At 37.0% G+C, this 27,939-nt stretch overlaps 3 protein-coding genes across 6 annotated transcripts; 1 reads left to right on the top strand and 2 right to left on the bottom strand.

The window, feature by feature from the left end:
* Positions 1-104: 104 nt before the first annotated feature.
* Positions 105-4,428, bottom strand: LOC111797174 (TonB-dependent heme receptor A). Of its 2 annotated transcripts, none has more exons than XM_023680108.2 (3): positions 4,297-4,428; positions 3,415-3,541; positions 105-532 (listed from the first exon to the last, which is right to left on the bottom strand). In XM_023680108.2, exons 2-3 carry the CDS (start codon positions 3,485-3,487, stop codon positions 312-314), a joined length of 294 nt encoding a protein of 97 aa, XP_023535876.1. In that variant the 5' UTR covers positions 3,488-3,541; positions 4,297-4,428; the 3' UTR covers positions 105-311. The 2 variants fall into 2 exon arrangements, with proteins under 2 accessions (XP_023535876.1, XP_023535877.1); XM_023680109.2 differs by having other exon boundaries at positions 3,415-3,518; positions 4,297-4,402.
* A 2,463-nt stretch (positions 4,429-6,891) lies between these two features.
* On the bottom strand, positions 6,892-13,427 carry LOC111797359 (uncharacterized). Its single transcript, XM_087124601.1, has 2 exons — positions 12,496-13,427; positions 6,892-8,874 (listed from the first exon to the last, which is right to left on the bottom strand). Exons 1-2 carry the CDS (start codon positions 13,420-13,422, stop codon positions 7,078-7,080), a joined length of 2,724 nt encoding a protein of 907 aa, XP_086980727.1. The 5' UTR covers positions 13,423-13,427; the 3' UTR covers positions 6,892-7,077.
* A 4,893-nt stretch (positions 13,428-18,320) lies between these two features.
* Positions 18,321-26,383, top strand: LOC111797100 (KRR1 family protein). 3 transcript variants are annotated; one of them, XM_023679998.2, is made up of 3 exons: positions 18,321-18,493; positions 21,005-22,975; positions 26,020-26,383. In XM_023679998.2, exon 2 carries the CDS (start codon positions 21,010-21,012, stop codon positions 22,951-22,953), a length of 1,944 nt encoding a protein of 647 aa, XP_023535766.2. In that variant the 5' UTR covers positions 18,321-18,493; positions 21,005-21,009; the 3' UTR covers positions 22,954-22,975; positions 26,020-26,383. The 3 variants fall into 3 exon arrangements, with proteins under 3 accessions (XP_023535766.2, XP_023535764.2, XP_086981031.1); XM_023679996.2 differs by lacking the exon at positions 26,020-26,383 and having other exon boundaries at positions 18,322-18,493; positions 21,005-23,323; XM_087124905.1 differs by lacking the exons at positions 18,321-18,493; positions 26,020-26,383 and adding an exon at positions 19,529-19,803 and having other exon boundaries at positions 21,005-23,323.
* The last annotated feature ends 1,556 nt before the right edge of the window (positions 26,384-27,939 follow it).

Genomic DNA, 27,939 nt, shown 5'->3' with positions numbered 1-27,939 from the left:
CATTTATTAGCAGGAAGCTCAAAAGGTCCAAGACCATGTCTCCTTATCAAATTCATTGGATGTAGAAATTGGTTGCGAACAAACTAAGAACAAATGCAGGGAGAGAAATCTAAATGATCAAAGAGATCTTTGGAACAAACATAATTTAACAAAAATATCCAATAATGGGATGTTGATGAAAAGACTTATTGGCAAAAACAGAATCCAGATTCTGAGTTTCTGTGCATTTGAAAGGAGGGTTTATACAGAATTAAGAAAACGAACGAGAGGATGCGGGCTGCAACACGAATCCACGCACGTTCTTTCAGTCATCATCCAGAGGCCGTCTTCTTTTGCTGAAAGACGACTGCAAAGATTGGAACGCCCACACCAATGCTGAATGCAGTGAGTACTCCAAGCGTCATGGTCAGCTTCTGATGTTTCATCCTGTCCAAGTTGTACATATGCTTGGCGTGCAAATAATATGGTTCATCATGTCCATGAGCATGTCCTCCCATTTTCTTCACACCAGTTGAGTGAATCCCTCGATTAGCTGCAGCATGAGATCACATTGAACCATCATTTTTTGGATTTCGAAACCTCGATTCATACATGACCATTATCAATTCGGAGAAATAGATAGATTGTTATCAATGAAACACAAAAATATCGTGCAAATGGATAATTTTCATACCAGAAAACTTAAAAGACAAGAAGATGCTTATACATTTATATACTAAAAAGTACATGAGCGATGTCTTTTGATGCTAAGATTTTTTAATTGTGTCCTTTGTTACTATATATATTATCCATCATAATTGTTCCATACATGCCTAACAAGGGTTGAAATCACATCAACTTTATACCACTAGTATATGATACAAATCTATGTGGTGACGAATGTCAAGGACACTTCACCTAATCCGTAGCGACAATGCTTCGAAGACTATTAACACGAGGCCTCTCTGTACTAATCCAGAATTTCAAAGAGGCAAAATTTTGTTGGGACAGAACCCAGAACTAAAATCTTCAACAAATTTGCAGTATTTATTTATGACAAGGAATTTTGAAACATGTGACAGCATGATTTTCCACTGGAAGTAAGCTTCGCAATAGACATTACTACACGTGAATGAACTTTTTGGATGAAACATTAGTGAGCAATAGGCAATCCAGCATCCATTGCTAAAACCAGAATTGCAAGTAAATAAAAATATTTAAATGTTCTTAATGAAAAACCGATCTTTCATTGAGAGAAAATATGAAAGACGGGTCTAAAGAAAGAACCCACAACACCTACAAAAACCGTATCCGACCTAAGTATATAGAACTTAATGGATAAATCAAGAAAAATTTAGTCACATACACTCACAGACAACAGACAATCTAAATAAATAGAACATAATGGACAATTTAAGAAAAACTTGGGCACATACACTCACGGAAAAACATTGAACCTAATGCAGGACCATACCTCACTCAAAAGCCTCTCAAACCCTCTAAAAATTCTTTAGTTCCTTTCTCCCTAAAGCCCATAAATAATAGTGCACACCCAGCATGTCACAAAAAGCTTTCTTACTCGCAAGAAGGAGAGTGAAGAAGAAACTCCTCGATCATATCTCTGCAACCTTTGTGTCTAGTTAAACTCAAACCAAACCCATCTAACAACAGGCTCTAAACTGCAAACACATCATTACACAACCAAAGAATATGACTCAGATCCTCCTCCGCCACCCTTTTGCAGATGAAGCAACACCAAAGCCCCACCAAGTTGGGTTCCCTCCTCAAAACCCTACCTAAGGTATTGATTCTACCATGGAGAACCTTCTAGATAAAAAAAAAAAAAAAAAGAACTTAACCATCTTCAAAATTTTCACCTTCCACAACCAGTCAGTCACTCAAAGGAGAAGGGTTCATATGACAAAGAAACAAGGATTTACACAAGAACTCTTCAACAGAGCAAGGACTCCAAATACAAACATACCTTCCCACAAAGTTACAACGGAAGTCCCCAGTCATTGATAGGAAATTGATGACATCTAGCATTTCCCAGTCAGATAAAGCACGACCAAAACCCAGCGAAAGAGAAGACAAAGGCTAAGACAACACTACCACAACAAAACGATCCCTCATCGAGATAACTAGTATAAGTTACAGACTACAAAGCGAAGGGATTTATCCCCCATCACTTATCCTCCCCAAAAAAAAGGGCCCTCCTTATCCCCATCTGAGTTACAAAAATAAAGAGAGAAAAAGGATTCTACTCTACAATACCCTCCAAGGACCAACGATGCAATCCAAAGTAATGACTCTATTGCTATGGTGCAAAAAAATTGATATTCATAGAAATTTAGTCCTTCAACAGCCAGAAAAAGAAAGAAACCTATAAGGAGAGAGATCCACCCAACTACGGAAAATGAACCACAAGCAAGCCCTTCCAAAGAATTGCAGAACCAAAGACAGAGAATCATTTCGCCCCATACTAACAAAAAAACCATACCAAAGACACAAGAGCCACATATCTTATGTTCCACTATCAAACAAAGGACAATAAAACCAAGAGTAAGAGTGGAGAAGTTTCCAAAAGAAGGTAACACTGAAATCATCAAATGAGTCCTCATTGAGTATAGTTGGAGCAAAGGGGGGTCTATACCTCAACGACTTATCCTCCATGTATACTTAAGTATCAGACCCATCGTTGAAAAAAGAGAAACCCTCAAATGTAGCTTTCCATAGATTTCTAGAGGACCCTTTCAAACCCTAGCTAGAGGACCATTGGAAGGTGGACCATGCTTACTAACAATAACCTTATACCACAAGATGTCAATCTCCCGAGGAAACGCTATGTAGTCAACAAGACTTCATCTCAAGCCCTCTAGTTATCAATGCCTAAGCCCCTTAAAATCCAACAACTTGGACACCACCTTCTACTGGACTAAATTGACACCTTTACCCTCATTGGTCATTCTTCCTATACAAAATGACTCATAAACTTCTCTAATCTTTTGTTGATTGAGACAAGGGCCCTAAACAAAGAGAGGAAGTAAGGCGAGATCCACTCAAAACTAGACAAAAGTTAGACTGCCTCCTATAGAAGAAAAACTCATGTTCCACTAGAAGAGACACATTTACATCGTTTCCAAAACAACAAAGTTCTAAGATTGTGTCCTACGCATAAATTTTACTTTCTGATAATCCTTGGTTGTCTTTTTCAGCTGATTCTTTTTTGTTACTGTCGTTCTTTTACAACTCCATCAGTTTACTTGTATTTTGATTCATGATTTGATTGTTTCATTATTTAAAGCTGTCTTAGAAAAACCTAGTACTACACTGCTATGAATTTGTAAAAAATTGTAGCAAGTTAAAATCATGTGCAAAAATTGTAAAACGTAAGGTTTAGTAAAATCTAGATTGCTAGCTAGCAAGTAACAAAACCTGATTTCACCAACAATGATTCTGAAGACTTCAGCAGCTTTGCGCATGATTTCACTCCATTGACCATGGCCATTTTCTCTGCTAGCAGTTAGTTCTCCCTTTTGCTGATTTAATCAACCAAAAGTTCCTTTACAAATAAGATAATTTTAATAAGTTCATAGAATACAAATGATTACTAAAGGCTACTCGTGTGTGTCGGGAGTGGAGGAGTTCATTGCCACAGGGAAACCAAAAAACGAATTGATCTGAAACACTATTCATGATTAAAAACAAGTTTGACCCAAAAAAAAAAAAAAAAAAAACATGAATTGTAAATAGTTAATTTGGGATGTGTGCTGAAGCACCACTGTTTTTGAAGGATTATGACATGATACTCAGCCAAACCTATAAAAGCCTAATGAATAATCGGAAGCTCTAAAGAGCCATAAGAAAATTAGAAAAATGAAAACAAACAATTAAATACAAACGGATACAAATCCCAGACCTCTTCGAATAACACTAGATGGGATGTATAACAAAAAGGAAATCATAAAATCTTCATCCTTGTCATCTGCTTCGTATAAATACATAAATCTTTAAAGCAACTATCACATTCTTCATTTCAGATCATTAAAAGATGCAATTAACAAAACATCCACAAAATCCAGAAGAAAATTCACAGATCTGAACAACAGGAAAGGAAACTACAAAAGTCCATCAGAAACAGATCCTGAACATTAGTTTTCCTTCAACATGAAATCGATCACGACAATTGCAAAAAATGAGAAAGAAAGGGGATAAAAAAAAACCAAAACATAAGTTAAAAATCAAAGGCCGATCAAGAAACGAGAAACAATCATGAAATCAGATAAACAAAAAAAACAGAGCAAATTGTTGGCTTACAGTAATGGGTGGTCGGAAAACTGATCCCTCTTGTTCTCACGGTGACGAAGATCGAATGGATTTTGATGCGAAGAAGGGAAGCGTTTTATACACACGTCACCAATTAGGGCAACTTTACCAACAAAAAATAAAATAAAAAAATACCAATTTAAAAATAATTATTTTTAGCTCAAATAATTAATATAACAAATTTATTTATTTATGTTAATATTTTCAATTTCACACCTAATTTAATTTCCTAAAAAAAAAAAATCTTGATGTAATAAAAATTTAAATTAGCCCTACAAAATTAACCTTTGTTAATAAAATCATTAGCTTTTGTTTTATTATATTACGAAGTTGGCACGTGAGAATAATGCTCGAAGAAATTGACTTTGTTGATTTTGTCATGAGTTTAACAGCGAAACGTAACAGATCAAAGTGGATAAGGTCTGCTAATGATATCAGAACCTTAGGTTTTTAGATTCTGTAGACGGGGCGGTACAGTGTGCTAGTGAGATCAACCGACTCATCGTAAGTATGGAATATATATATATATATATATGAAAAATAGTCTTTCAAATACCACATAGATAGTATGGAAATCGGCGTCGGATCCGGGTCTAGGTCGACCCGAACCAAATACCCGAACCGATTTGTCGGCCGAAAACGACGAACGGAGGAGAGAGAAACATCATCGAGAAATCGTGCAAGGAATCAGACGAAGAAAAAAGGATCCATCGGATCCGGGTCGACCTGAACCGAATACGCGACCCATGTCCAGTGGCCCAATACCCATCGTCGGCCCAACATCAACCCAATCCAGCTGCAGCGGCCCTCGTCGGAAACCCGAACCATGACCTGCGCCCGTCTTGCAACCCGAGTTCTCTCGGCCCAAACCCAATCTAGCCCAGTAGCCCAAGGCTCAAACTTACGTACAGCTGACGACCCGCGAACCAACTCGAACCGGTCTTCGACCCGAAGCGCCGCGCGGCATGGCTCACCTAATGCCGCCACATGGCTTAGGCTTGGTGGCACAGCGGCGGCTCTGGCCGCTCCTCGGCTGTTTTTGGCTTGGCTTGCCATTTTTAGCCCAATTTCCATTGTTCTGACCCTCCTGGATCTGTTTTCGATCCCAGTTAAGGTAATTGAGATCGTTTTAGAGTCGTATTTTACATTGCTAGTTGGACTGTTAATTAAAATGTAAAATACTAACAAAAGGTGACAAACGGTGCGATAGGAAGTGAACCCCGGCAACCTTTGAAGCAGCTCTCGAGGAACGGGAACTTATGTTAATTAAATTAGGGAGTATTTCGGCTAAGGCCAACCAAGTAGTGACTTTACTATAAGATAGGCTAAAAAATTGTATGAGTTATGATGATGTATGAGCTATATCGTATGGTGTCGTATATTAGTATATGATGATGTGCGAGTTATGATGATGTATGAGTTATGATGGTTGATGATGTGCTTAGTATATATATTTCGATGAATGACGTACTTGATATGCTTGATGCACTTTACGATAATATGATGAGTATGATGATTGCAGGACGTTTACCTTAATATAATGATGTTTTTCATATTGAGCATGATATATGATGATGAGTGTCATATTGCATCATGTCGTTAGATCGACATAGGACACAACCCTAAGAGCATGAAAATGATATCAATATAAATATCCTCGAGTATGTGTTACTTAATGTAACAAAGAGATGAGACTAAGGGTTGTATCAGAAGAGATGATAAGATGGACGTTAGAGGGACCTCATGCATATTGGTTCATAAGCTTAAGGATACTTCCTCTAGAGATGATGAGTGCGAACGCACATAATATGATGATGAGTGCAAATGCGCACAATATGACGAGCAGAGTGTTCATGAGGTGCATGACACTATGGGGTTCTGTTGACCTCCGGACGTTGCTATAGATTAGCTTGACCAGAGGGTCCAGAGCGTGGGCGAGCGCCCTGGAGATTCAAACTCACACGTGTGGGTCATGTGTAGGGCAATACTACACATCCACTTTGTCCAAGACTTGAGGCCACCCTAGATGAGCTAGAGATAGGTTCCTAAATCATGATTGTATATGTTTGCATTTGCATGACCCCTACAGTGGGGCCACTTACTGAGTATTCGTCGAAATACTCCGGTCGTGTGCCACATCCTTTTTCATGTCAAGACAAGGCGCACTTGTACGAAGGATGACAGCATCACGAGTAGAGACTATGACACGTGCATAGGGTAGACTCATATTTAAATTCTTAGTCTTAGGTTAGAATAGGTTCTTTTGCATTCATCGTTTTAAATTATTTTATATTTGTTTTTATTTTTTCTCAATTTCAGTATTTAGTATTTAAACACATCAGAACATGACTGTGTTTTCGAGAGAAGAAGTTGTTTTAAGCGTTTTCGGAGTTTATGTTATAAATGATGTTCATTTTAAGAGCTATATTTCCGCATTAGAGATGAGTATGAGACATTAGTAGCTTTGATTTACAATTACGAGTATGAGATGTTAGTTATTGTAAATTAACTCATGCAAGTAGGTTTACTCTTTTTAGTATATTATCCACATAATTACAATAATATATATTTGAGTCGAACTTTTTAATGAAGGAACATAAAAGCCTTAATTTTATTGATCAATAGTATTGGAAAAACAAGATGTGTAGAAACAATTAAAAGTATCATAGATGCAATCAACAAACAAATTAAAAGGCCTTCTTCTTTGTATAACATCGATCATGATCTTCATTTGGCTATCCCCTTACTTAGGATTAGAGTACGTATGTTAACCTAAAAGTACAAAGGTGGCGGAGGTGAATTGTAAATGTACTTTGTTGGTGGTGAAGAGTAGTAGACGGGTGGTGGAAGATATTTGTAGACGGGTGGTGGAAGATATTTATAGACGGGAGATGGAGGAGACGAGTAAACGGGTGGTGGAAGATATTTGTAGACAGGTGGTGGAAGATATTTGTAGACAGGAGGTGGAGGAGACGAGTAAACGGGTGGTGGAAGATATTTGTAGACGGGTGGTGGAGGAGAGTAGTACACAGGAGGTGGAGGAGACGAGTAGACTGGCGGAGGAGGAGATTTATAGACAGGTGGAGGAGGAGAGTAGTACACGGGAGGTGGAGGAGACAAGTAGACTGGTGGAGGGGGAGATTTATAGACAGGTGGTGGAGGAGAGTAATAGACAGGAGGTGGAGGAGACGAGTACACTGGAGGAGGTGGAGATTTGTAGACAGGTGGTGGAGGAGAGTAGTACACGGGAGGTGGAGGAGACGAGTAGACTGGTGGAGGGGGAGATTTGTAGACAGGTGGTGGAGGAGAGTAGTACACAGGAGGTGGAGGAGATGGGTAGACTGGCGGTGGTGGAGATTTATAGACAGGTGGTGGAGGAGAGTAGTACACAGGAGGTGGAGGAGACGAGTAGACTGGTGGAGGGGGAGATTTATAGACAGGTGGTGGAGGAGAGTAATACACCGGAGGTGGAGGAGATGGGTAGACCGGCGGTGGTGGAGATTTATAGACAGGTGGTGGAGGAGAGTAGTACACAGGAGGTGGAGGAGATGGGTAGACTGGCGGTGGTGGAGATTTATAGACAGGTGGTGGAGGAGAGTAGTACACAGGAGGTGGAGGAGACGGGTAGACAGGTGGAGGAGAGTAGTACACAGGAGGTGGAGGAGACGAGTAGACTGGTGGAGGAGGAGATTTATAGACAGGTGGTGGAGGAGAGTAGTACACGGGAGGTGGAGGAGACGAATAGACTGGCGGAGGAGGAGATTTATAGACAGGTGGTGGAGGAGAGTAGTACACGGGAGGTGGAGGAGATGGGTAGATAGGTGGAGGAGCGTAGTACACAGGAGGTGGAGGAGACGGGTATACCGGTGGTGGTGGAGATTTATAGACAGGTGGAGGAGGAGAATAATACACCGGAGGTGGAGGAGACGAGTAAACTGGTGGTGGTGGAGATTTGTAAACAGGTGGAGGAGGAGAGTAGTACACGGGAGGTGGAGGAGACGGGTAAACTGGTGGTGGTGGAGATTTGTAGACAGGTGGAGGAGGAGAGTAGTACACAGGAGGTGGAGGAGACGAGTAAACTGGTGGTGGTGGAGATTTGTAGACAGGTGGAGGAGGAGAGTAGTACACAGGCGGTGGAGGAGACGAGTAGGCTGGTGGAGGGGGTGATTTATAGACAGGTGGAGGAGGAGAGTAGTACACGGGAGGCGGAGGAGACGAGTATACTGGCGGAGGAGGAGATTTATAAACAGGTGGTGGAGGAGAGTAGTACACAGGAGGTGGAGGAGACGAGTAGACCGGTGGAGGGGGTGATTTATAGACAGGCGGTGGAGGAGACGGGTAGACTGCTGGAGGAGGAGAGTAGTACACGGGAGGCGGAGGAGACGAATAGACGGGCGGAGGAGGAAATTTATAGACGGGAGGAGGAGGAGAAGAGTAATAGTAAAAAGGTGGAGGTAATTTATAATATGGTGGTTGAGGTGCATAGTAAACCGGCGGCAGCGGCGACTTATACATAAAAGGTGGCGGCGGAGAGTAATAGTAGCGGTAGTCTACCGCAATCGACGGCGACAAGCTTAGAGCAACAATCAAGAACGCAACAAGAAGGGAAGCCATTGAAGAACCCATATCTTGTAATTAGGGTTTGGGTTATACTTTTAACACTAACCCTCCTCCTTTATATAGCCACCATTTTCTTACCCCTTCAACCAAAACCAAGTCATTGTAAATTGTAAATAATTAAAAACATACATATCATTATTACATAACCAAGCGCGTAATCAATAAAATATTATCCACACGACAATAAACAAAAACAAATTTGTATTTATGGAATTATTAAAAAATGAGTTGAAATTGACCAAGTAGAAGAATGATCAAGCATTTATAAGTGAGGAATACATCTTTTGGAGAAGCCCAAAACAAAGTCACGAGAGTTTATATCATATCATTGTGGAGGGTCGTGATTCCTAACATGGTATCAGGGTCATACCCTAAACTTAGCCATGACAATAGAATCTTCAAATATCGAACAAAGAACTGTGAGCCTCGAAGGTGTAGTTGAGAGGAGGATTGTTGGGAGTGAGTCCCATATTGGCTAATTTAGCCCGGTTGGGGAAGTCCAAAGCAAAGCCAGGAGAGATTATACTCAAAGTGGACAATATCATACCATTGTGGAGATCAGTAATTCATCTAAACCCACGAAAACGGCTTATTTTTCCATGTTTCTAAGTTATTTATTTAACTATTTCGGGTATTATTCTATAAAATATTGTAGGATTTATGACTTTGTGCAATGGTAGCCATAATACACCAAGTCTATGATGTTGAGACTCATTAATTTATGAATGTTAAAAACAAATATTCAAACTAGCATGGTTTTTATAAATTTGTTCATATTGACTTAGCCATTAAAGAGTATAGTATAAAGAGTGGATTTGGTAATTTTGAGTTTAATAAAATATTAGGTTAATGTGTAGAATAAGGAATTAAAGAGAAAAAATCGTACTTCGATGCATACACAAATATTTAACCAACGAATAAACGTAAGCTTATACGACTCGAGAATCTGATCAATCTAAATTGTATAATTAAAAGCATAGGAGTTAGGTCGGGTTAGATTTTTTTCGGTTTGGGTTGGGTTGAAGTTTTTAAGAACCGAAAATATAGATAGGTTCGTGGGTGAAAATTATTTTGGTCGGGTCAATTTGACCAACCTGAAAAATAAGGTTACAATCCGACTCATCCTTACTCTACTTTTAAAAATATTAAGAATATTTAACATTTATAACTGATGTTAGTGATGCGATGTGACTTGTAAATGTTTGATATTTGAAATTTATAACTTACGATAATATAAGCTTAAAGATGACAATCGAATATAAAATAGGGATAATGAATCGGATCTAACAGCTCCCTATATGCTCTTGCCATCGACGATTCATCTACAATTACAATCCATTTAAAAAATAAAGAATAATAAGAATGAGTATAAAAATACTCAGCAAGTAACTTACTTGTAGGCTCTCGTTGAATATCACTCATATTCAATGTTCTCGAGGCTACGTGTTTTACCTAGGCCCTAGTGTTGGTCAATTCTATGACCTAGCCGTTTAGTCCTATCAGGTTTATATATTCGTTGAACCTCAACACTCCTATTTCAAATGTATAAATTAGACATCGAGATTTCTCAAAATTCTTGGTTCGACTTCCGAAACTTTTTTACTTCTCGAGGGCAATGTGTACTTATACCTAACTAACCCTTCTTACAGGGTGTACTCTCAACATGGGGTACGGTCTCGAGAGGAGACATGAGGTCTCCTCTCGAGACCGTACCCCATGTTGAGCCTTCTTGGTTCTATCAGGTTTATACATTCGTTGAACCTCAACACTCCTATTTCAAATGTATAAATTAGCCATCGAGATTTCTCGAAATTCTTGGTTCGACTTCCGAAACTTTTTTACTTCTCGAGGGCAATGTGTACTTATACCTAACTAACCCTTCTTGCAGGGTGTACTCTCAACATGGGGTACGGTCTCGAGAGGAGACCATGAGGTCTCACAAGTTAAGTCAATATTCTACGGTGTTCTAATTTTGATTTTAATAGTAGGATTCCTTACTAGATATTTATATTCTCGAACTTTTCTTATAAAAATTTTCAGATATCGTTAACAATGTAAAATGCAAGAGACGAGAATGCTACGAGTATATGCTTATATGCATCTACATGAATTTTTTTCATTTATTATTATTAGTTTTCAAGTTTTCTTTTAAATCCAATAGTTAGATGTAGCGATCCAACCTGTCCCGAACGGGAAGGGGATTCCCAACGGGAAATAGGGGACTCCGTTAGATAAATGAGGTTGGTGACAGGATTATATTTCTCGTCTCCGCCCTATCCCCACCCCGCTTAATCACACACATATATACATACGTGTCCGACAACAACACCAGAGAATGCTAGCCCGACCAGAACGAAGCCTAGGAGGTGTGCGTGGGTCCATATTCACTCGTATAGGTTGTGTGTAGAATAGTAAAATACACATCCAATGACCCGGTTAGGATAGTCACCTAAGGGAATACAACTTCAAGTTGATAAGTCTTGATCATTTTGTATGTCTTTGCATTTTCTAACCCCAATAGCGTGGTCACTTACTGAGTATTTCTTAAAATACTTCAAGCCATGTGCTACTTCTACATTTTAGATAAAGGCAAGGCACCCCTACACGTTTGACGGCTACATCACAAATTTAAAGACCATGACCGGTAGTTGTATTTAGTTATATTTAATTTCATAGACTTTAGATTAGTAGAGGGCATTGCTGTTTGATTTCTACTTGCCTCTATTTTAATTTTTGGGTTGTATTGTTTTAAGACCTTTTTTCTTAAACATGTAAGTCCATAACATTGTTTTATGAAAACGTTTCAAATTAATATTTTCGTACAAGATGTTATATCATACATATGGTAGCGACTTTAGGTCAGTAGAAAACTACGGTCATTTCGCTAACAATAAATGCAGTTATATTCTTCTTTTAACGTGGCATGAATTGCAACATCCTGTGATAATTTAAACAACATTTTCTTCACATTTTCGGTAACTCTAACCCTTCTTACAAGGTTTACTCTCAACATGGGGTTAAGTCCCGGGAGGAGATATTCATGCACGAAGAAGTTGGGAGAGGTTGTGTAGGACGAGGAAGGTTTAATTACGTGATGAAAAAGGCTCCGATCTCCCAAGTTAAGCCAATATGATACGTATTATGTGTGTCTATATGTTTCGATCCCGTTGATAGAATTATTTACTTAAAATGATATTGACATGCATGTGGTGACGAGTTTAGACATGAATATTATGAAATAATTGAAAGTTAAACAATAAAACAATATGCCATGGTAGCAACGGCGTTACAAGCACATAAAATCAATCAAAATCATTTCAAATCATAAGGGATTATTTGGAAATCAGCAAAGAAATTAAAGTCTTCATTGTAGAGGAATGATCAAATCTTCATTAGGGCTGTCCTCTTTATTGAATTGAAAATTGAATATTTCATTGATTTTTTTCCTGCAAAATTAGGATACCAATCATGTTAAGGTAAATTGTATATTAAAAAACATGCAGACAGTTATGTAAACTGTAATGAAGCTCGCGTTTACCTAGTATGTAGTAGATTGTATATGTTGACCTAATAGTATGTAGGTGGCGGAGGAGAATGGTAGACGGGTGGCGGAGGAGAGTGATAGACCGGTGGTAGAGGAGAATAGTAGACTGGTGGCGGAAGAGACTTGTACACAGGAGGTGGAGGAGAGTGATAGATGGGTGGCGGAGGAGAATAGTAGACTGGTGGTGGAGGAGACTTGTACACTGGCGGTGGAGGAGAGTAATAGACCGGTGGTGGAGGAGACTTGTACACAGGTGGTGGAGGAGAATGGTAGACTGGTGGCGGAGGAGAATGGTAGACTGGTGGCGGAGGAGACTTGTACACTGGAGGTGGAGGAGAGTGATAGACTGGTGGTGGAGGAGAATGGTAGACCGGTGGCGGAGGAGACTTGTACACGGGAGGTGGAGGAGAGTGATAGACCGGTGGCAGAGGAGAATAGTAGACTGGTGGTGGAGGAGACTTGTACACGGGAGGTGGAGGAGAGTGATAAACCGGTGGCGGAGGAGTTTTGTAGGTAGGAGGTGGAGGAGAGGAATAGACTGGTGGTGGAGGAGAATAGTAGACTGGTGGTGGAGGAGAATAGTACACTGGAGGTGGAGGAGAAGGGTAAACTGGCGGTGGAGGAGATTTGTAGACCGGTGGTGGTGGAGAGGGGTAGATAGGTGGAGGAGGAGATTTGTAGACGGGAGGTGGAGGAGAATGGTACACCGGGGGAGGAGGAGAGTAATACACAGGTGGTGGAGGAGATTTGTAGATAGGAGGTGGAGGAGAATGATACACCGGTGGAGGAGGAGAGTAATACACAGGTGATGGAGGATAGCGATAAATTGGCCGCCACTTATATGTCGGAGGTGGTAGCCAAGGATCGTAACGATACCCTCTAGCAATTGACGATGGCACGCTTAGAGCAACAACTAAGATAGCAATAACCAGGGACGCCACGGAAGACGCCATATCTTAGAACAATATTTTTTTGGGGATATAGTTTGAAATGCAAATTTTGCCCCTTTATATAGTTCCAATTTTCATACCTCCTAAGCGCAAACCAAGTCCTTTTTAATTATTAATTAATTAAAAATATCCATTATTAATCACCAAACGTGGAATTAGTAAAATATTATCAATTAATTATAATAAGATATATTTTGTTAATAATATTTTAATATATGAAATTGTTGGAGTTTTGAATTAGTATATAGTTGACCCACGTGTGTTCATAACACCATTTTAATTCTTTTTAATATTAACAACCAAAATTTTAGGTAATTTATTTAAATATTTTTTTAATTAAAGTTAAAAGTGATCAAGTTGTTCCATAAGAATGTTTCAATAAGAATGATTTGTTCAAATTAATTAACCCATTTTCAATTTTTTTTTTAATTTCCTTAAAAAAATAAATAATCCTTAATCTCGGCTCGAGGACTATTCAGGGTACGTTCTTTGGCTTGGATTGGACATTTATTTTGTATCGCTTTTCCTACATTCAGGGGAGAACATGATTGACGAAATAACTTTTTAGATATATTGTCACGTCCCCGAAGATTAATACCTGTAACGGCCCAGATCCACCACTAGTAGATATTGTCCTCTATGGGTTTTCCCTTTCGGGCTTCCCCTCAAGGCTTTTAAAACGCATCTACTAAGGAAAGGTTTCCACACCCTTACAAAGGGTGTTTCGTTGTCCTCCCCACCCGATGTGGGATATCACAATCCACCCTCCTTCAGGGCCCAGCGTCCTCGCTGACACTTGTTTCTTTCTCCAATCGATGTGGGACGCCCACCAAATCAGGACTCAGCGTCCTCGCTGGCACTTGTTCCTTTCTCCAATCAATATGGGACCCCCACCAAATCCACCCCCCTTCGAGCCCCAAAGTCCTTACTGGCACACCGCCTCGTGTCTACCCCCTTCGGGAAATAGCTTCCTCGTTGACACATCGACCGATATGACTATGATACCATTTGTAATAGTATCTGCTCAGCACTGGTTCCGTTGTGTAACTCTGAAAGACACGTTTTAAATCCATGAGGGAAAGCCTAAAGAGGACAATATTTGTTAGCGGTGGGCCTCAACCGTTGCAGTACCACCTTTTACACAAAAAGTGAAAAGTAAATAAATAATCATCTACTTCTAAAAGAAATTGAAAATTTTCTCGAGAGTCCTACAAGATTCATTCGTTTTTTTCCTAACAGACGATCATAATTTCATATGGACTCGAATCCTATCGGAAGATCCAAAAAAAAAAAAAAAAAAAAAAAAAAAAAAAAAATATTAGCCAAAGTATGGTAGTCTATTTTTGACTTTTTGCAATAATTGACTATATTGTGGTTTAATAACAAGCTAGCCATGGCCAACTAGCCTATGACGTTGAAATTTATTTGTTCTAGTTAAAAAGAAATATTCAAACTAGCATATTTTATTTATTTATTTTAATTCATGTATCAAATATTCTATATATTTGGTGTGAAAGTTCGTTATAGACACTTGAATGTCGTGTAAACTGCGTCGTTCATACGTGACTTTATGAATTATTGAATTATGTAACATAAGATGTGTATCCATTAATATATATTATGAGTTTGTGTAGCTTTATGAAATTAAAAGATACCAATATATATCGTAATTCTGAAAAATTAAGGGACCTTAATGGTTAGTTACCCAAAATGTACAACGTGCATACATTAGATCCCAAAGATTATTGGTTGTGCGAGTATCTAAGTATTTTTAATACTCATCCATTTTTTAAAATGATTTTCAAGTAAAGCAAGCTTGTGGTGCGAGAATAACGAGCATGGTGGAGAAACTGGTCATGGGACAACTCAAATGCTTTTGATTTAACTTGATTTGTGAACCGATTGTACTTTCCTAATAGAGATTTCCATGTTTCAACGAACCGTTTCAACCGGTACGTGTGTGGAAAGTTAGGTCAATGCAATTGGTGTTAGAGTTAAGTTTTGAAGTTGTTTAGACGGTTTACGTTGTAAGTTATATAAAATTTCCATAATTGAACAGTTAAATGCTAGGAAATTGTTCTTGCAAGAGCCGTGTGCTCTAATCTTTTGCTAATGACTTATCTAGGTGCACGAGAATTGCATACTATTGGAAACGACCGTTTGAAAAAAGTCAATGGTTCGGTTGGCTTATTTGTGGCTATGTTGAATACTTGTGGATGTATGTTTTGTGCTAAACAGGTATATGTTTGAGATCGATGTCTATTACACTCTGAATTTAGTTAAAGTACGATTTTGGTGTCAGTTACGACCTTGAGAGAGGAGGGGAGACCGGAAGAGACTAAAGGATTTTAGAAGTCATTGGTTGACACGGTCTCTTAACTTGAGCTAAAGTGTGAATTTCTCATGTGGTGAGAACACCGAGAATTCTAAAGATAAAAGTTTTCGAGAGTTATTAATTAGAAAAGTTTAGATCTCTGAAGATATGTCACGACTAATAAGCTTCTTCCTTGAGATTGCTTTGGAGTTTACTCGAGCAACATTTTGGTTGAGGGTTGTTATTACGATACTGGCCAAAGAACTATCGGAATAAAACTTCGAGGCTTTAATAGTGAAGCGTTTATGTAACATCCTTAAAATTCTTATCTAGATCAAAGACGCCACTACATGTAATACATGCGAAAAATTTATGAAACCTTTCAAATGATGGTACTTGACATGCCTCCCCGTTCCCCAACTATCTCGGATGAAGATCACGGTGGTGATGACCATACCCACGCCGTGAACCTAATCGACGTTCAACGTCATCGCTAGTGGCCATTACGGTAGAAAGTTACAACCTTTCAATTAATATAGATTAGTATAAGGTTTATTTTTAAGACTATAAATACCCGTTCATGTTATTGCTTTAGTATGAAGATTTTGGATAATAAATGAAGTTTGCATATTATTTCTTTGTATTTCTCGTGTTTAGATTTGCATGCTAGAGTAATTCAAGTAGTTTTGAGTCAGCTATCTCGTGGAGTGATTCGAATCACGAGTTTGACAACGAGTTTTCTTTACTCTTAATCTTGATCATCAAGATAATCTGTTCCAAAACTTTCTCTTGGGTTGATCCCACATCGTTCTGGAGCTGATAGTTTAGATCTAAAGGTATTGTTCTTCCATAAGGTTCCTACATCAAATTCTAAGAGTTTCTTAACAAATGTAGTTAACTCAACTTTTACGTCTATCATTAATATATGAAATATCATCGATGCATGATAACTTACATGGATTTCATGAACGAGATCTTCAAAGAAATTTATAGATTCGATTGCAGTGATGGTTATATAAACCGCAGGAGTTCATCTCGAGATTAAAAAGTAACATGACGGCTATAAGTCAATTCTGGACAATCGTAAGTGATAATGAGTCTAGTGTCTAAGTGTTCGAAGTATAAGTCTTATGTAGACAAAGTTATGTTTCTCGATCACGTAGTTACTATAGAAGGTATCATTTTCAAATCCCATGAGGTAGTAAGGTTTTAAACTGACACGTTCTGTAATTTCATAGCTAGTTACTCATTGTCACTTTGAAGAGTGGTTGTCGAAAATAATTTTTGTGGTAAAGGTTACATGTTATATGTATCGGTAACCAATCATTGATAATCATTTTAAGGGTGATGAAACTAATTTTTCTGTAGTAAAGGTTACACGATGTCTGATGATGATAACCTGCTACTAATGGTCACTTTGAAGAGTAATTACCGTAAATGATGATAACCAGCTACCAATGTTTTGAATAATTAACCATCAAGGTCCATTTTTGTTTGATTAGCCATGTAAACGTGTAACACCCAAAAATGAAGGATAGCTGTCCATGTAAGACGCTGAGAAGTAATTTTAAAGACATGAAACCTGTGGAGAAGGATGGGGAATGAGAGTGTAAGCGAAAAGGACGAAAAGGTCATTTTATTCAATTATCAAGGATCTTTTCGGATTTTTAATTCCTTGTCTAGAAGGAATTTCAAGATGCTCAAGGGAAAAATGACCGGTAAGAAAATTATGGATTTTTTTTCGAGAAAATAATAATAAAACATTCGAAAAGTGGCAAATTACCAAAATAACCCTGAAGATAAGGATAATTACAGATTTGCCATTCTGTTAAAAAATCAGAATCTTCACCTTGTGTTTGGCACAAAATCCTTCGAACTTTGAATCCTAGCCGTTGGATTTGATGATCCATGAGTGTTCTAGAATATATCCAAGTTTGGAGGAGATCCAACGGCTGAGAGTCGAGATTCGAAGGATTTACAAGATTATTAGTTATTGCACCAAGTACCATTTTTACCCAAGGTTTTGCTACTTCACGTTTTTTTTAACTGAAATGCATCACTCCCCACTATTAGTTCCCGCTCTCCAATTTCATTGGTTAATGATGCGGGTGGAGAAGTTGGTCGTGGAACGCTTTTTATTTGATTTGTGAACTGACGGTGCTTTTTGTAATGAAGTTTTCCAGAGTGTTCTTAAATGTTTTAGTTGTTTGAACGATTCCGATCGATATACGTATGTAAAGTTGGAATATTTTATTTTGATGAAAAAAAATCATTTACGTTCGTTTCGATTAAATTTGTGAAAAATATAAATTCATATCTTTCTATATATTCGAGATAACACTTCCATGATAACAGGAACAAAAACAACAAGACAACGGGTCTCCTTATCTTATCTTAATACTCTTCGATCTAGAAAATATCCTTCTCGAGATGACAAAAACCCTAATCTTCTAGCTCACTAATTTAAATTAAAATTTGAAAGATTGTTAAATTAAACCATATTATTGAATTAGCCGTTAAGAGGAAAAAAAAAAAAAAAAAAAAAAAAAATTCCCACTTTATAAAAGTTCTAAAATAAAATAAAAGAAAATAAAGAGGAAAGCCCTAACTCTTCCCTCCACGCCACCACGTCCTCTTCAGCTGCTCAGTGGTGTCGCCGCATCCTCCGGTTCAGTGCTGCTGCCGTCGTTGTTGTTCTTCTGCTTGTGCCGCTGCAGTCTGCCTCTTAGCGATTTTGCACTGATTTTCTTCTCTTTATTGGTAATTCTTCCAATCTCCAACTCTGTTTTTCTTCTCACTTGAAATCACGAATTAAGCCTTGTCGAATGGAAGGAGCAGTTGTTTGATATCTATATATATATATATGTATGTATGTATTTGAAAGATAACAATAGCGAAAAAAGAAAGAAAAAGTCTTGCGCCAAATTAGGACGTGATTTGTGTTAGGCTGTTCCAATTTAGACGTGGGCTAATCGCCGTTTTGAATTGTTGCATATGTTCGAGGCTTTGATCTGCTTTTTGATGGTTTGAAGTTTTGCTTTTCTAATTTTCTTCTTCTCTCTCTTATTATATAATTCTCCCCTCTATAATGATTATCTATTTTGTTCTGTTTCTATGATTATTTGTTAAGTCGATTTTTAATTTCTGTTTGCTTGAATTGTCTATTTATCTCTTTCGTTTTCATTTGAAGTTCACATTTAATCTTTCTGTCCCTGACTGTCATCGATGTTAAGAATCTAATTATTCTTGTGGATCTTCGTGATTTGTTGAATTTGTGTTCTGTTTTTCAAATAAAACCAAATTTGGTCTTTGTTCATCTCAACTGTTCTCTAGTTCTTTATTGCTCAAATTTTGATTAGTCGGGTATCTAATATGTAGTACCCTTTTGAAATTTTCTCAAATGCATGCATGACTTTAGGTTCTTTTTCTTATTGATACACGTTTATTAGACTTGAATTCGTTTAAACTCAGATAAAATGGAGAAACATCAAATCTTCAAGTGACTTTGATGGACACTCTTTTTTTTTTTTTTTTTTTCTTTAGGAAGTATTGAGTTTGTCTTGATCGAGGTCATAATCATAATCCAGTTCAGTGAAATTTAATTTGATGACTCTAATTTGTTAAATTAGATCAACAACATCAATTAAAACATCTGATTATCCATTTTTTTATATCAAAATTGTATGATCATAATATAAGTGCTATTGAATATACATCTAACATCTATATTGATTTTTAATCTTTTGAGACATTTGGAGGAAGGAAGATAGAGAGGATTTACCTACCTACAATAAACTACCTCTGCGTCTCTGAAGCTATGGAGAATTATAGAATCCAAAATTAGGAGGGGATCATCAAGGAATTGAAAAATGTTCTATCTCATTATAGGTGTAGCAGTCAGTAGATAAAGTATAAAGAAAGCTTGGTTGCTTAGTGTCTGGTATATTCACAAGACTGGTTTAATTATCATGGGCTATGATTCCAATATTATCCCTCCTCACTACCAAAGGAAAAAGAGGGAAGGAAAAAAAAAAAAAAAAAGAAGATAAGATTGTGTTTGAAACCAAAAGGTAACTTGGCTTAAAGTAGCTTTAAATTTATTTATTTTTGCAAAAATTGCTAAGACTCTAATAAACATAAGATTTGTATACAGTTTAATTGTGTTTAGATTTAAGATTACAACTTTTATCTTTTAGTTATCATTACTGTATTTTCTTTGCTAATTAGTTCCTTAGTTGAAATTTCTATACTTTTCTCATATATCCATCCAAATAGTAACGATGTACCCTTATTCAATGACATGATATACAAGGCATCATGTAAAGCCTTTGAATTTTCTCTTTCACCTACTTTTTATGCTTGTATGCCTATATCTCTCAAATTGAAGATGCTGTATAGATGTCAATCTTAGAAAGGCAAATTTAAACAGTGAGATAGGGTAGGACCATACTTTACTACTAGATTTTCTCAATATGAAAGATATCCATGGGATAGGATTTTATCTGAAGAAACCATGGATTTTATTAATTGAACAATGAACTTCAACTATAGGAATTAAGGGATTTCTATATGCTCTACTTTATTGAGCTTATGACACACTCTCTTCAATATCTACAAAGTTCCAAACCTACGTTTGTTTTGCAAGGAGAATCGCTATTATGGATGCCATAGATGTGCAACTAGGCTATTGAAATATATGCTGAATTTAAACTATTGTTTGAGATTGTGTCTATGCTTGCATTTGAGTAGTTTGGATTTAAATTTTTGGTTTTGTAATTGTCAATTTCAATAATTTTTTGACACGTTTTTTCTTTTTCAATTTTTTTTTTATTACTTAGATAATAAGCATTTGTGTTTTATTTTGTCCATTCTCGTTTACTGTGTTCTATTTTTTCGCTTACATTTTCTGCTTCATCTTTCTGTAACTCTTTTTTTTTCTGCCTATCTGTATGTGATGTGAAGGCTGTCACCTTTGCCCCTCATTTCTCTTTGATGTAGAATCATAATTATGATTCATTTTCCATATATTCAATAGGGGGTCATGTTTTCCTTAGTACATCTGATTTTTACTTATATTTTTAACGATTAGCTTGATTACGCTAACTGTTTTAATTTTTTAGAATACAATATTGTTGCTTGTTATGGAAAAAAGTTGCATAACATTGAGGGATTGAGGTCTAAAACCATACCAATTTGAATCTATTTATGCCTTCTGACATATATGGATAGAAATCACTAAAAATCCTAATTTGAAGCGTTTTCTTGTTGCAGAAATAATGGGTCTACAACTGTTTGATGGAAGCGATTCTGACAATGATGACTCAAAGATAGAAATTAATCGGGATTATGCAAAGAAGTTTGAGCATAATAAGAAGCGAGAGGATCTTCAGCGCTTAGAGGAGCTAAAGAAGAAGGGTCTAATTGAAGACTCTGAATCAGAAAGCTCAGAATCTGAATCATCTTCCTCCGAGGATGAAGAAGGCAGCCAAAGTAGGAAGGACCTGGAGTTCTTTGATGCATTAATCAAGGTCAAGAAGCATGATCCAACCCTTAAACAGAAAGATGCCAAGCTTTTCGATTCAGATGATGACAACTCTACAAAGGAAAGTGACGATGTCAAAAGTAGTTTAACAGAGAAGAAGAAAAGTAGTATGTATTTGAAAGATGTGGTTGCAAAACATTTGATTGAAGAGGGCCCTGAATTCAATGATGAGAAGCCTAAAAATGTGAAGATTTATGATAAGGAGCAAGAAGAGATACGCAAGGCATTCTTGGAGGCAGCAGAAATGCAAGATGAAGATGATGAGGAAGCATTGTTAAAAGTGAAGGATAAAGGTATGGTAGAAGAGGAAAAGGATGAAGAATTAGAGAAGAAGTTGGATGAGTATTTTGGGGATGGGGATGACCAATTGGATGAAAATTCAAAGTTCTTGAAGGAGTACTTTAAGAATAAACTTTGGCTCAGTGAAGATGGAAAGGTCGGGGAGGAGGAGTTGGAGATGCTGTCGGAGGATGAGGAAGAGATTGAAAAACAAGAGGAATATGAATACAAGTTTCAAGAAAATGTAGGAGATAGCATTATAGGGCATAGTAGGACTATTGAGGGGTCAGTTAGGAAAAAGAAGAATTCGAGGAAGGAGCAGAGGAAGAGTAAGGAAGAGAGGATGGAGATTGCAAGATTAGAGAGGAAGGAGGAGTTGAAGCATTTAAAAAATTTGAAGAAGGAGGAGGTAAAAGAGAAGCTTAGGAAGATTAGGGAGACCGCAGGAATTGGGGAGGACGAGACTTGCTTATTGAATATCAAAGATTTAGATGATGAATTTGATCCAGAAGAGTATGACAGGATGATGAAGGTGGCTTTTGGTGAAGAATATTATGAGAAAGAAGACATTGATCCTGGGTTTGGAAGTGATATGGATGATGAAGGTGATGGTGAGATTGAGAAACCCGATTTCGACAAAGAGGATGAGTTGCTTGGATTGCCAAAAGGATGGGCTTCATCTGAGTCAGGTGATGGCTTCTTAGCAGCTAGGCAAAGGAGTTTAAGCCATAAAATTGATAATGATCCAAGTGATGAAGAGAACAATGAAGACGATGAAGAACATGACGATGAGGATGAAAAAGGCAAAAGAAAGAGGAAGCGTAAATTGTCTCTGTACAAAAGAGCTAAAGAAGCCATGATGGAGGAATATTATAAATTAGATTACGAGGACACAATTGACGACATAAAGACGAGGTTTAAGTATGCCAAAATACAACCTAATCGTTATGGATTAAGTACTGCCGAAATCCTGGCATTGGACGACAAGGAGTTGAATCAGTTTGTTTCTTTGAAAAAGTTGGCCCCTTATAAGGAAGAATGGAAGATGCCAAATAGTACTAGACAGCGCCTGAAAATGAGGACCAAGGAGCTCCTTAAAGGCAAACAATTTGGTGAGCAGAAAGATGGCTTGAAGAAAAAGATGAAGAATCGCTCCGACTTGCACACTTTGGATGACGATGAGAATGAGAAGAAAAAGATGAAGAATAGCTCTGACTTGCACATTTTGGATGACAATGAGATTGACAAAGTACAAAATGAGGATTCAAATGTTGATAGAAGCAATTTATCTCGGAAAGCCAGAAGAAAACAACGACAAGCTGAATTTAAATTGTCACACAGTAGGCTCTTGGGATACGGCAAGATAACCTCGAAACCGAAGAAGAAAACAAAACACTGATCATTCAAAAGCAAGCTAGCAGGTGATTCTTCTTGTCAATCATTAATGAGTTAACTTCTGTGTTTTATTATTTATTTCTTTGTCCTCCCTGTGGTCTTTTCTCAACATTTTATGATGGTGTATCTGAATTATGAATATCTAAAGAAAATAGCACACAAAGTAATGCAGGTTAGTTCCTAGATTGAGCGACAGAGTCTGGCATAATGTTTTGTTTTGTTTTTTTTTGTCACGTTTTTTTTTTCTCGGTTAAACCTGGCAGTCATTCCCGACTTGTTATATTGTAAAAGTTCGAACCTAAAAGCTTTAGTTTGGTAGATTTTGTTCTTGAACCATTCCTATTGTTATTATGTTATTATACCCTTTGAGTTAAGCTTCATTCCTTTGGACTTAGTAATAGCCATTTGTTGAGCCTAATTTTATTGGGACAACTCCAAATAGGGACTATGGAGGAAATGACTATGGAGATTTGAATAGTTCTTTTGGTTGTAGCTGTGGTTTCGTTTTGTTAGTATGGAATGTTTTTGGGTGTTCCTTAATTCAAAGAGCAATAACTTAAACATTCGGAATGGTTTTATTTTCAGTCTAAAAACCATTTTTCCATCGTTTGGTTACATTTGCTTGGGTATATTTTGTTGAGACGTGTACTATACCATGGCTTGTTAATGGTTGCTTATAGAATCTGCATGATTAATTTTTTAGGGAAAAAAGAGAACTATTTATATTTCTAAATTTGGGAGGTTATATCTATTAAAATTGGTAGGGCTAAACTATGAGTATGATCCCTTGCTATGAGTATAGTCCCAAGAGAAAATTAAAATTTAGTCCATATGATTTAAAAATTGGAATTTATCCCTATGGTTTGATAAAATTCTCATAAATTGTTTTACCATTGTTCGTAGTATAATGTCTCAGGTTTTAAGATAAGATTATTTTATCCATTTGAAGATTATTTTAAACTTTATTATGTCTAATTAACTTGAATTTGATTGGATTATTGAAGTTGTAGCTATTTTTTGACCTCCAAAATGACCTCCATATGAAGTTGCACAACATTACTCTAAAATGGATTGTATTTTATCGTTTGAGACACAATGACTAAGCATATCATAAACACATTACTTAAATAGGAAGGAATCATCCTATAAATAACTCTCTGCTCTATGGAAAAAAAAATTCTTTTGCTGTCTAGGCAAGTCTTTAGGGATATCCACAATTAACTGTTGAACATCAGGGAAGGAATTCTTAATGTCTTCTTACTCAGGATGCTCAAGGCTAGACAGATGATAAGCCACTTGAGTGTTAGACCCTTTTGTATCTTGAATCTCTATTTCAAGTTCTTGTAACAACAGGGTCCAACGAATCAACTTTAGCCTTGCATCTTTCTTAGTCATTAGGTATTTGATTGCTGTGTGGTCCGTGCATACTTTAACCTTTGCGCCAACCAAATAGGATGAACACTACAGCCAACAACTCCTTTTTAGTAATGGTATAATTGATTTGAGCTTCATATAATATTTTACTAGCATAGTGAACTAGGTGCAATATTTTTCCATTCTTTTGTCCAAGCATTGCACCAACAACACAATCACTACTAGCATCATACATTAGTTTAGCATCAGACATTCTTTTAGTTCCTTCAACACATAACATTCCTCAACTTCATAAGGATATTTGAGGGTGTCATTTATGTTGAATTTCACTTATTTCTCATTCATTCTTAGGGTTATAGTGCATTTATACACACTCACCACAGTTCTTCCTATTTTAAGGAAAGGTCTTCCCAAATGATATGTACATATTTATCAGCCTCATAGTCCAAAATTTAAAAGATCTGATAGGAATATAAATTTATCTACTTGCAATAGGATATCTTCGATGTTTCGTTCAGGATAAGTGATAGATCTATTAGCTAGTTGAAGTGTGAATGAGATTAGTCAAGCGTTACCAATACCCAATAGAAAGAGGCATTAGGTTGATGCTTGCTCTCAAATATCGAAGAGCTCTTCCTAGCAACTGTCCTCTAATTGACATTGAAATAGTGAAGGATCTAGAGTCTTTCTGAATCTTATTTTTCAGGACAGTACATTCCTCATTCAATGGCACTACCTTAAACTCTTCAAACTTTTTCCACTTTGTGACGATGTCCTTAAGGAATTTTGCATGGTTATGAATTTGCTTGAGAGCTTCTACAATGGTGTGTTTATATGTATTTTCTTTAGAATGTCCATAAACTTTTCGAAGTGGGTTTCCTCTTTCTTCTTCTTCAATCTCGTGACAAAAAGGAGGGAGATGGGTATATGTTTTTTTGGTGAAGGGGGCACAACTTTATGATTCTATTGGCTTCACTTAAGGAACCTCCTCCTCATTGAGCATTGTTTAACTTCTGATTCGGTTGTGGCTTATTGAATTCCAAAATTTTGTTGTTCAAATCTAGGGAGATAGTTCAGTTTCTATTGCATATGAGAGTTGTTAGCATTATGTCCTAAATCTCCATGGGAAATTTTTGAATGATTTTTCCCCTCAGGGTTAGAAGTGTTTGAGAATGGATTATTTCCCTGATTCTCCCTTGGTTTCCAACATAGACAATTGAGGTGGATTTTTTGGGAAAAATTTGAATGTTGTTTTGTTGAGCCCAGTTTTGGGTCCCTGGTTTGATGGTTGTACATGCTAAAAATCCGATAGATTTCGGTTTATTTTCCATTTCAGTCTTTCGCAACACTTCAAATTTACTTCTTTTGTTAGGTCTCGACTTATTCTCTACGATCTCCAATAGATTCTCTACAACACACACATGATTCAATAGATACTTAGCAGAATTTCTAGTCTGATTGGTTGCATCATTTGGTGTGTTTAACTCAAGGTTTAGCTATACTTTAGGATCAAGATTTGGTACGAGTTGTTCTATCATTCTAGCTCTTTGTTCAATCAATCTTCTTTTAAAAGTTCTTTCAATTTCTGGATCTAATACAAACTCTAGGCCATAATTTTAAATTTCTGCTTTGGCTTAAGTTCGAAACTCTTTACAATGGTCTTCTTAATCTTGCTCAAGTAATTTGGATGTAACAGGTCGGAGAAATTCCAGAGCAAAGTCATTACACTTATGACATGGTATATAAAAATTGACACAACACTAACAAAGATAGATGAACAGTGGAGGAGGTAAGAAGAACTAGCATAAGCTTCCTCAAAGTTCCCTTAGTTCCATCTTCTTGCTTTAGATACTCTTTGTTTCTATGTTGGCTATTCTTGCGTCTATGCTCTCCTAAGAGTTAAGTAACCTTCCTAGGCTTCCTTTCTTGGGTCTGTTTTCTTGTAACAGGTATCTTGTCAATCTTCCTCCACATTCTACCAAAAAAACGACTCGTATTCTTTTATAATCTTGAGTTGATCGAATTCAAGACAAATTAGACATGCCCTCCTTTTTGCACGATTTTCATTGATTCTCTTCTTACATAGCTGTCCTCTTTGGTGTCTATGGCTTCGTTAACTGATGTCATCATCTGTACATGAGGTTCTTGCCTTCAAAAAATGCTAAACGTAGGTTCAATAAGTGATGTCGCTGTTAGACTTGAAAAATGTAACACATGCAAGGGACCTACTTTTTGTTACTATTCCTTGGGTATACTTTATTTTTTTGGATAGAGTTATATGCATAGTACTTCTCTCGACATTGTGCACACACGCATGGAAGAACCCATTAGGCTGACTTGTATATGTACTCCCTAAGCTTGACTATGGGTTAGTTCATGTTCATGCTACTAGAAACCAACAAAAAGAAAGGAGCACATATCATATCATGATGTACACATTCGCACGCAACATATTGGGATAGTAACCTGTGCTCGTGATATACAACATACATGAGGTCTCATATTTTACATCATTGTACATGGTCATGATGCGCATCGTACTTATTTCATGACATGAACTCCCTGTGAGACATACACACATGCAAGAAATATCATTCATACTTATCATACACGATTGATCAAGTGTCTTATGGGGCATAAGGCACTCTAATAGTAAATGATGTCATGAACTTATACATTTAAAATAGTCTTAAATTAAAAGAAAGAAAATATTTAAAGTAAATTAAAATAAAACAATGAAAAATCAATGAATATCGGGATAACATTAATACATGTCATTATGTCGTTCAACATTTCGTATCCTTCAACATATTGTACCATTCAACTTTCTTTCAAAATACATCACATCTTTCAACATATCATATCATAAAACACAGTACATATATCAAACATATGACACGTGCGGAGCCACTCTTACAACCATATCGATAGTAAGGTCACTTGGTTGGCCTTAGCCGACATTCTATCCTATCTTCGAGATTAGCTTCACTTGTCCCTCGAAGTTTATAACAACCTACACATAGATATGGTAAAAGTTGCAGATCCTAACCACTCACAAAAGAGAAAAAGAAATGAGAGCGTTTTAGTTAAATGAGCTAGATGAGCGTATGAGTGAATTTGGGGGCGTGGATTAAAGAAACCATATTTTATTTATTTTACGTATTATTACTATTTATTATGATTTTTTACTATCGTTACAATGCTTAAGCAACTCGACAACTCATATGAGACCGTTTCTTCATTGTCGTTAGTTGCAATTAGCTACAATAAACATTTAATAATTTAGAACAAACTACCCATTAAAATAGTAAGCTCTACATTTCAAAGACAATAAGAAAAGACAACAAGAAATATCATAGCAAAACTCCACATTATCTCAAAAAATAATCATATAATCTATAAGGGATTTTAGTGTTTAGCGTTAAAGATCATTGTTAGTGATAATGGAGAGATCTTTTACCTTACGAACTTGTTGATCATCTAATCATTGATCCCGTAAAGATGCTGTGAAAGAAAATACGAACATCTTGAGCATGCCGCCTTTGAGCTTTGGTGAGAGATTTGAAGATGCTTAATAACGTAATCTTGATTTTTTGATATCCACATACAATCAAAT

The sequence above is a fragment of the Cucurbita pepo genome, chromosome 6 (genome assembly GCF_057944985.1).
Source record: "Cucurbita pepo subsp. pepo isolate OVF chromosome 6, ASM5794498v1, whole genome shotgun sequence".
In the NCBI taxonomy this organism is placed as follows: domain Eukaryota; kingdom Viridiplantae; phylum Streptophyta; class Magnoliopsida; order Cucurbitales; family Cucurbitaceae; genus Cucurbita; species Cucurbita pepo.
This window is presented reverse-complemented; position numbering and strand designations above follow the sequence as displayed.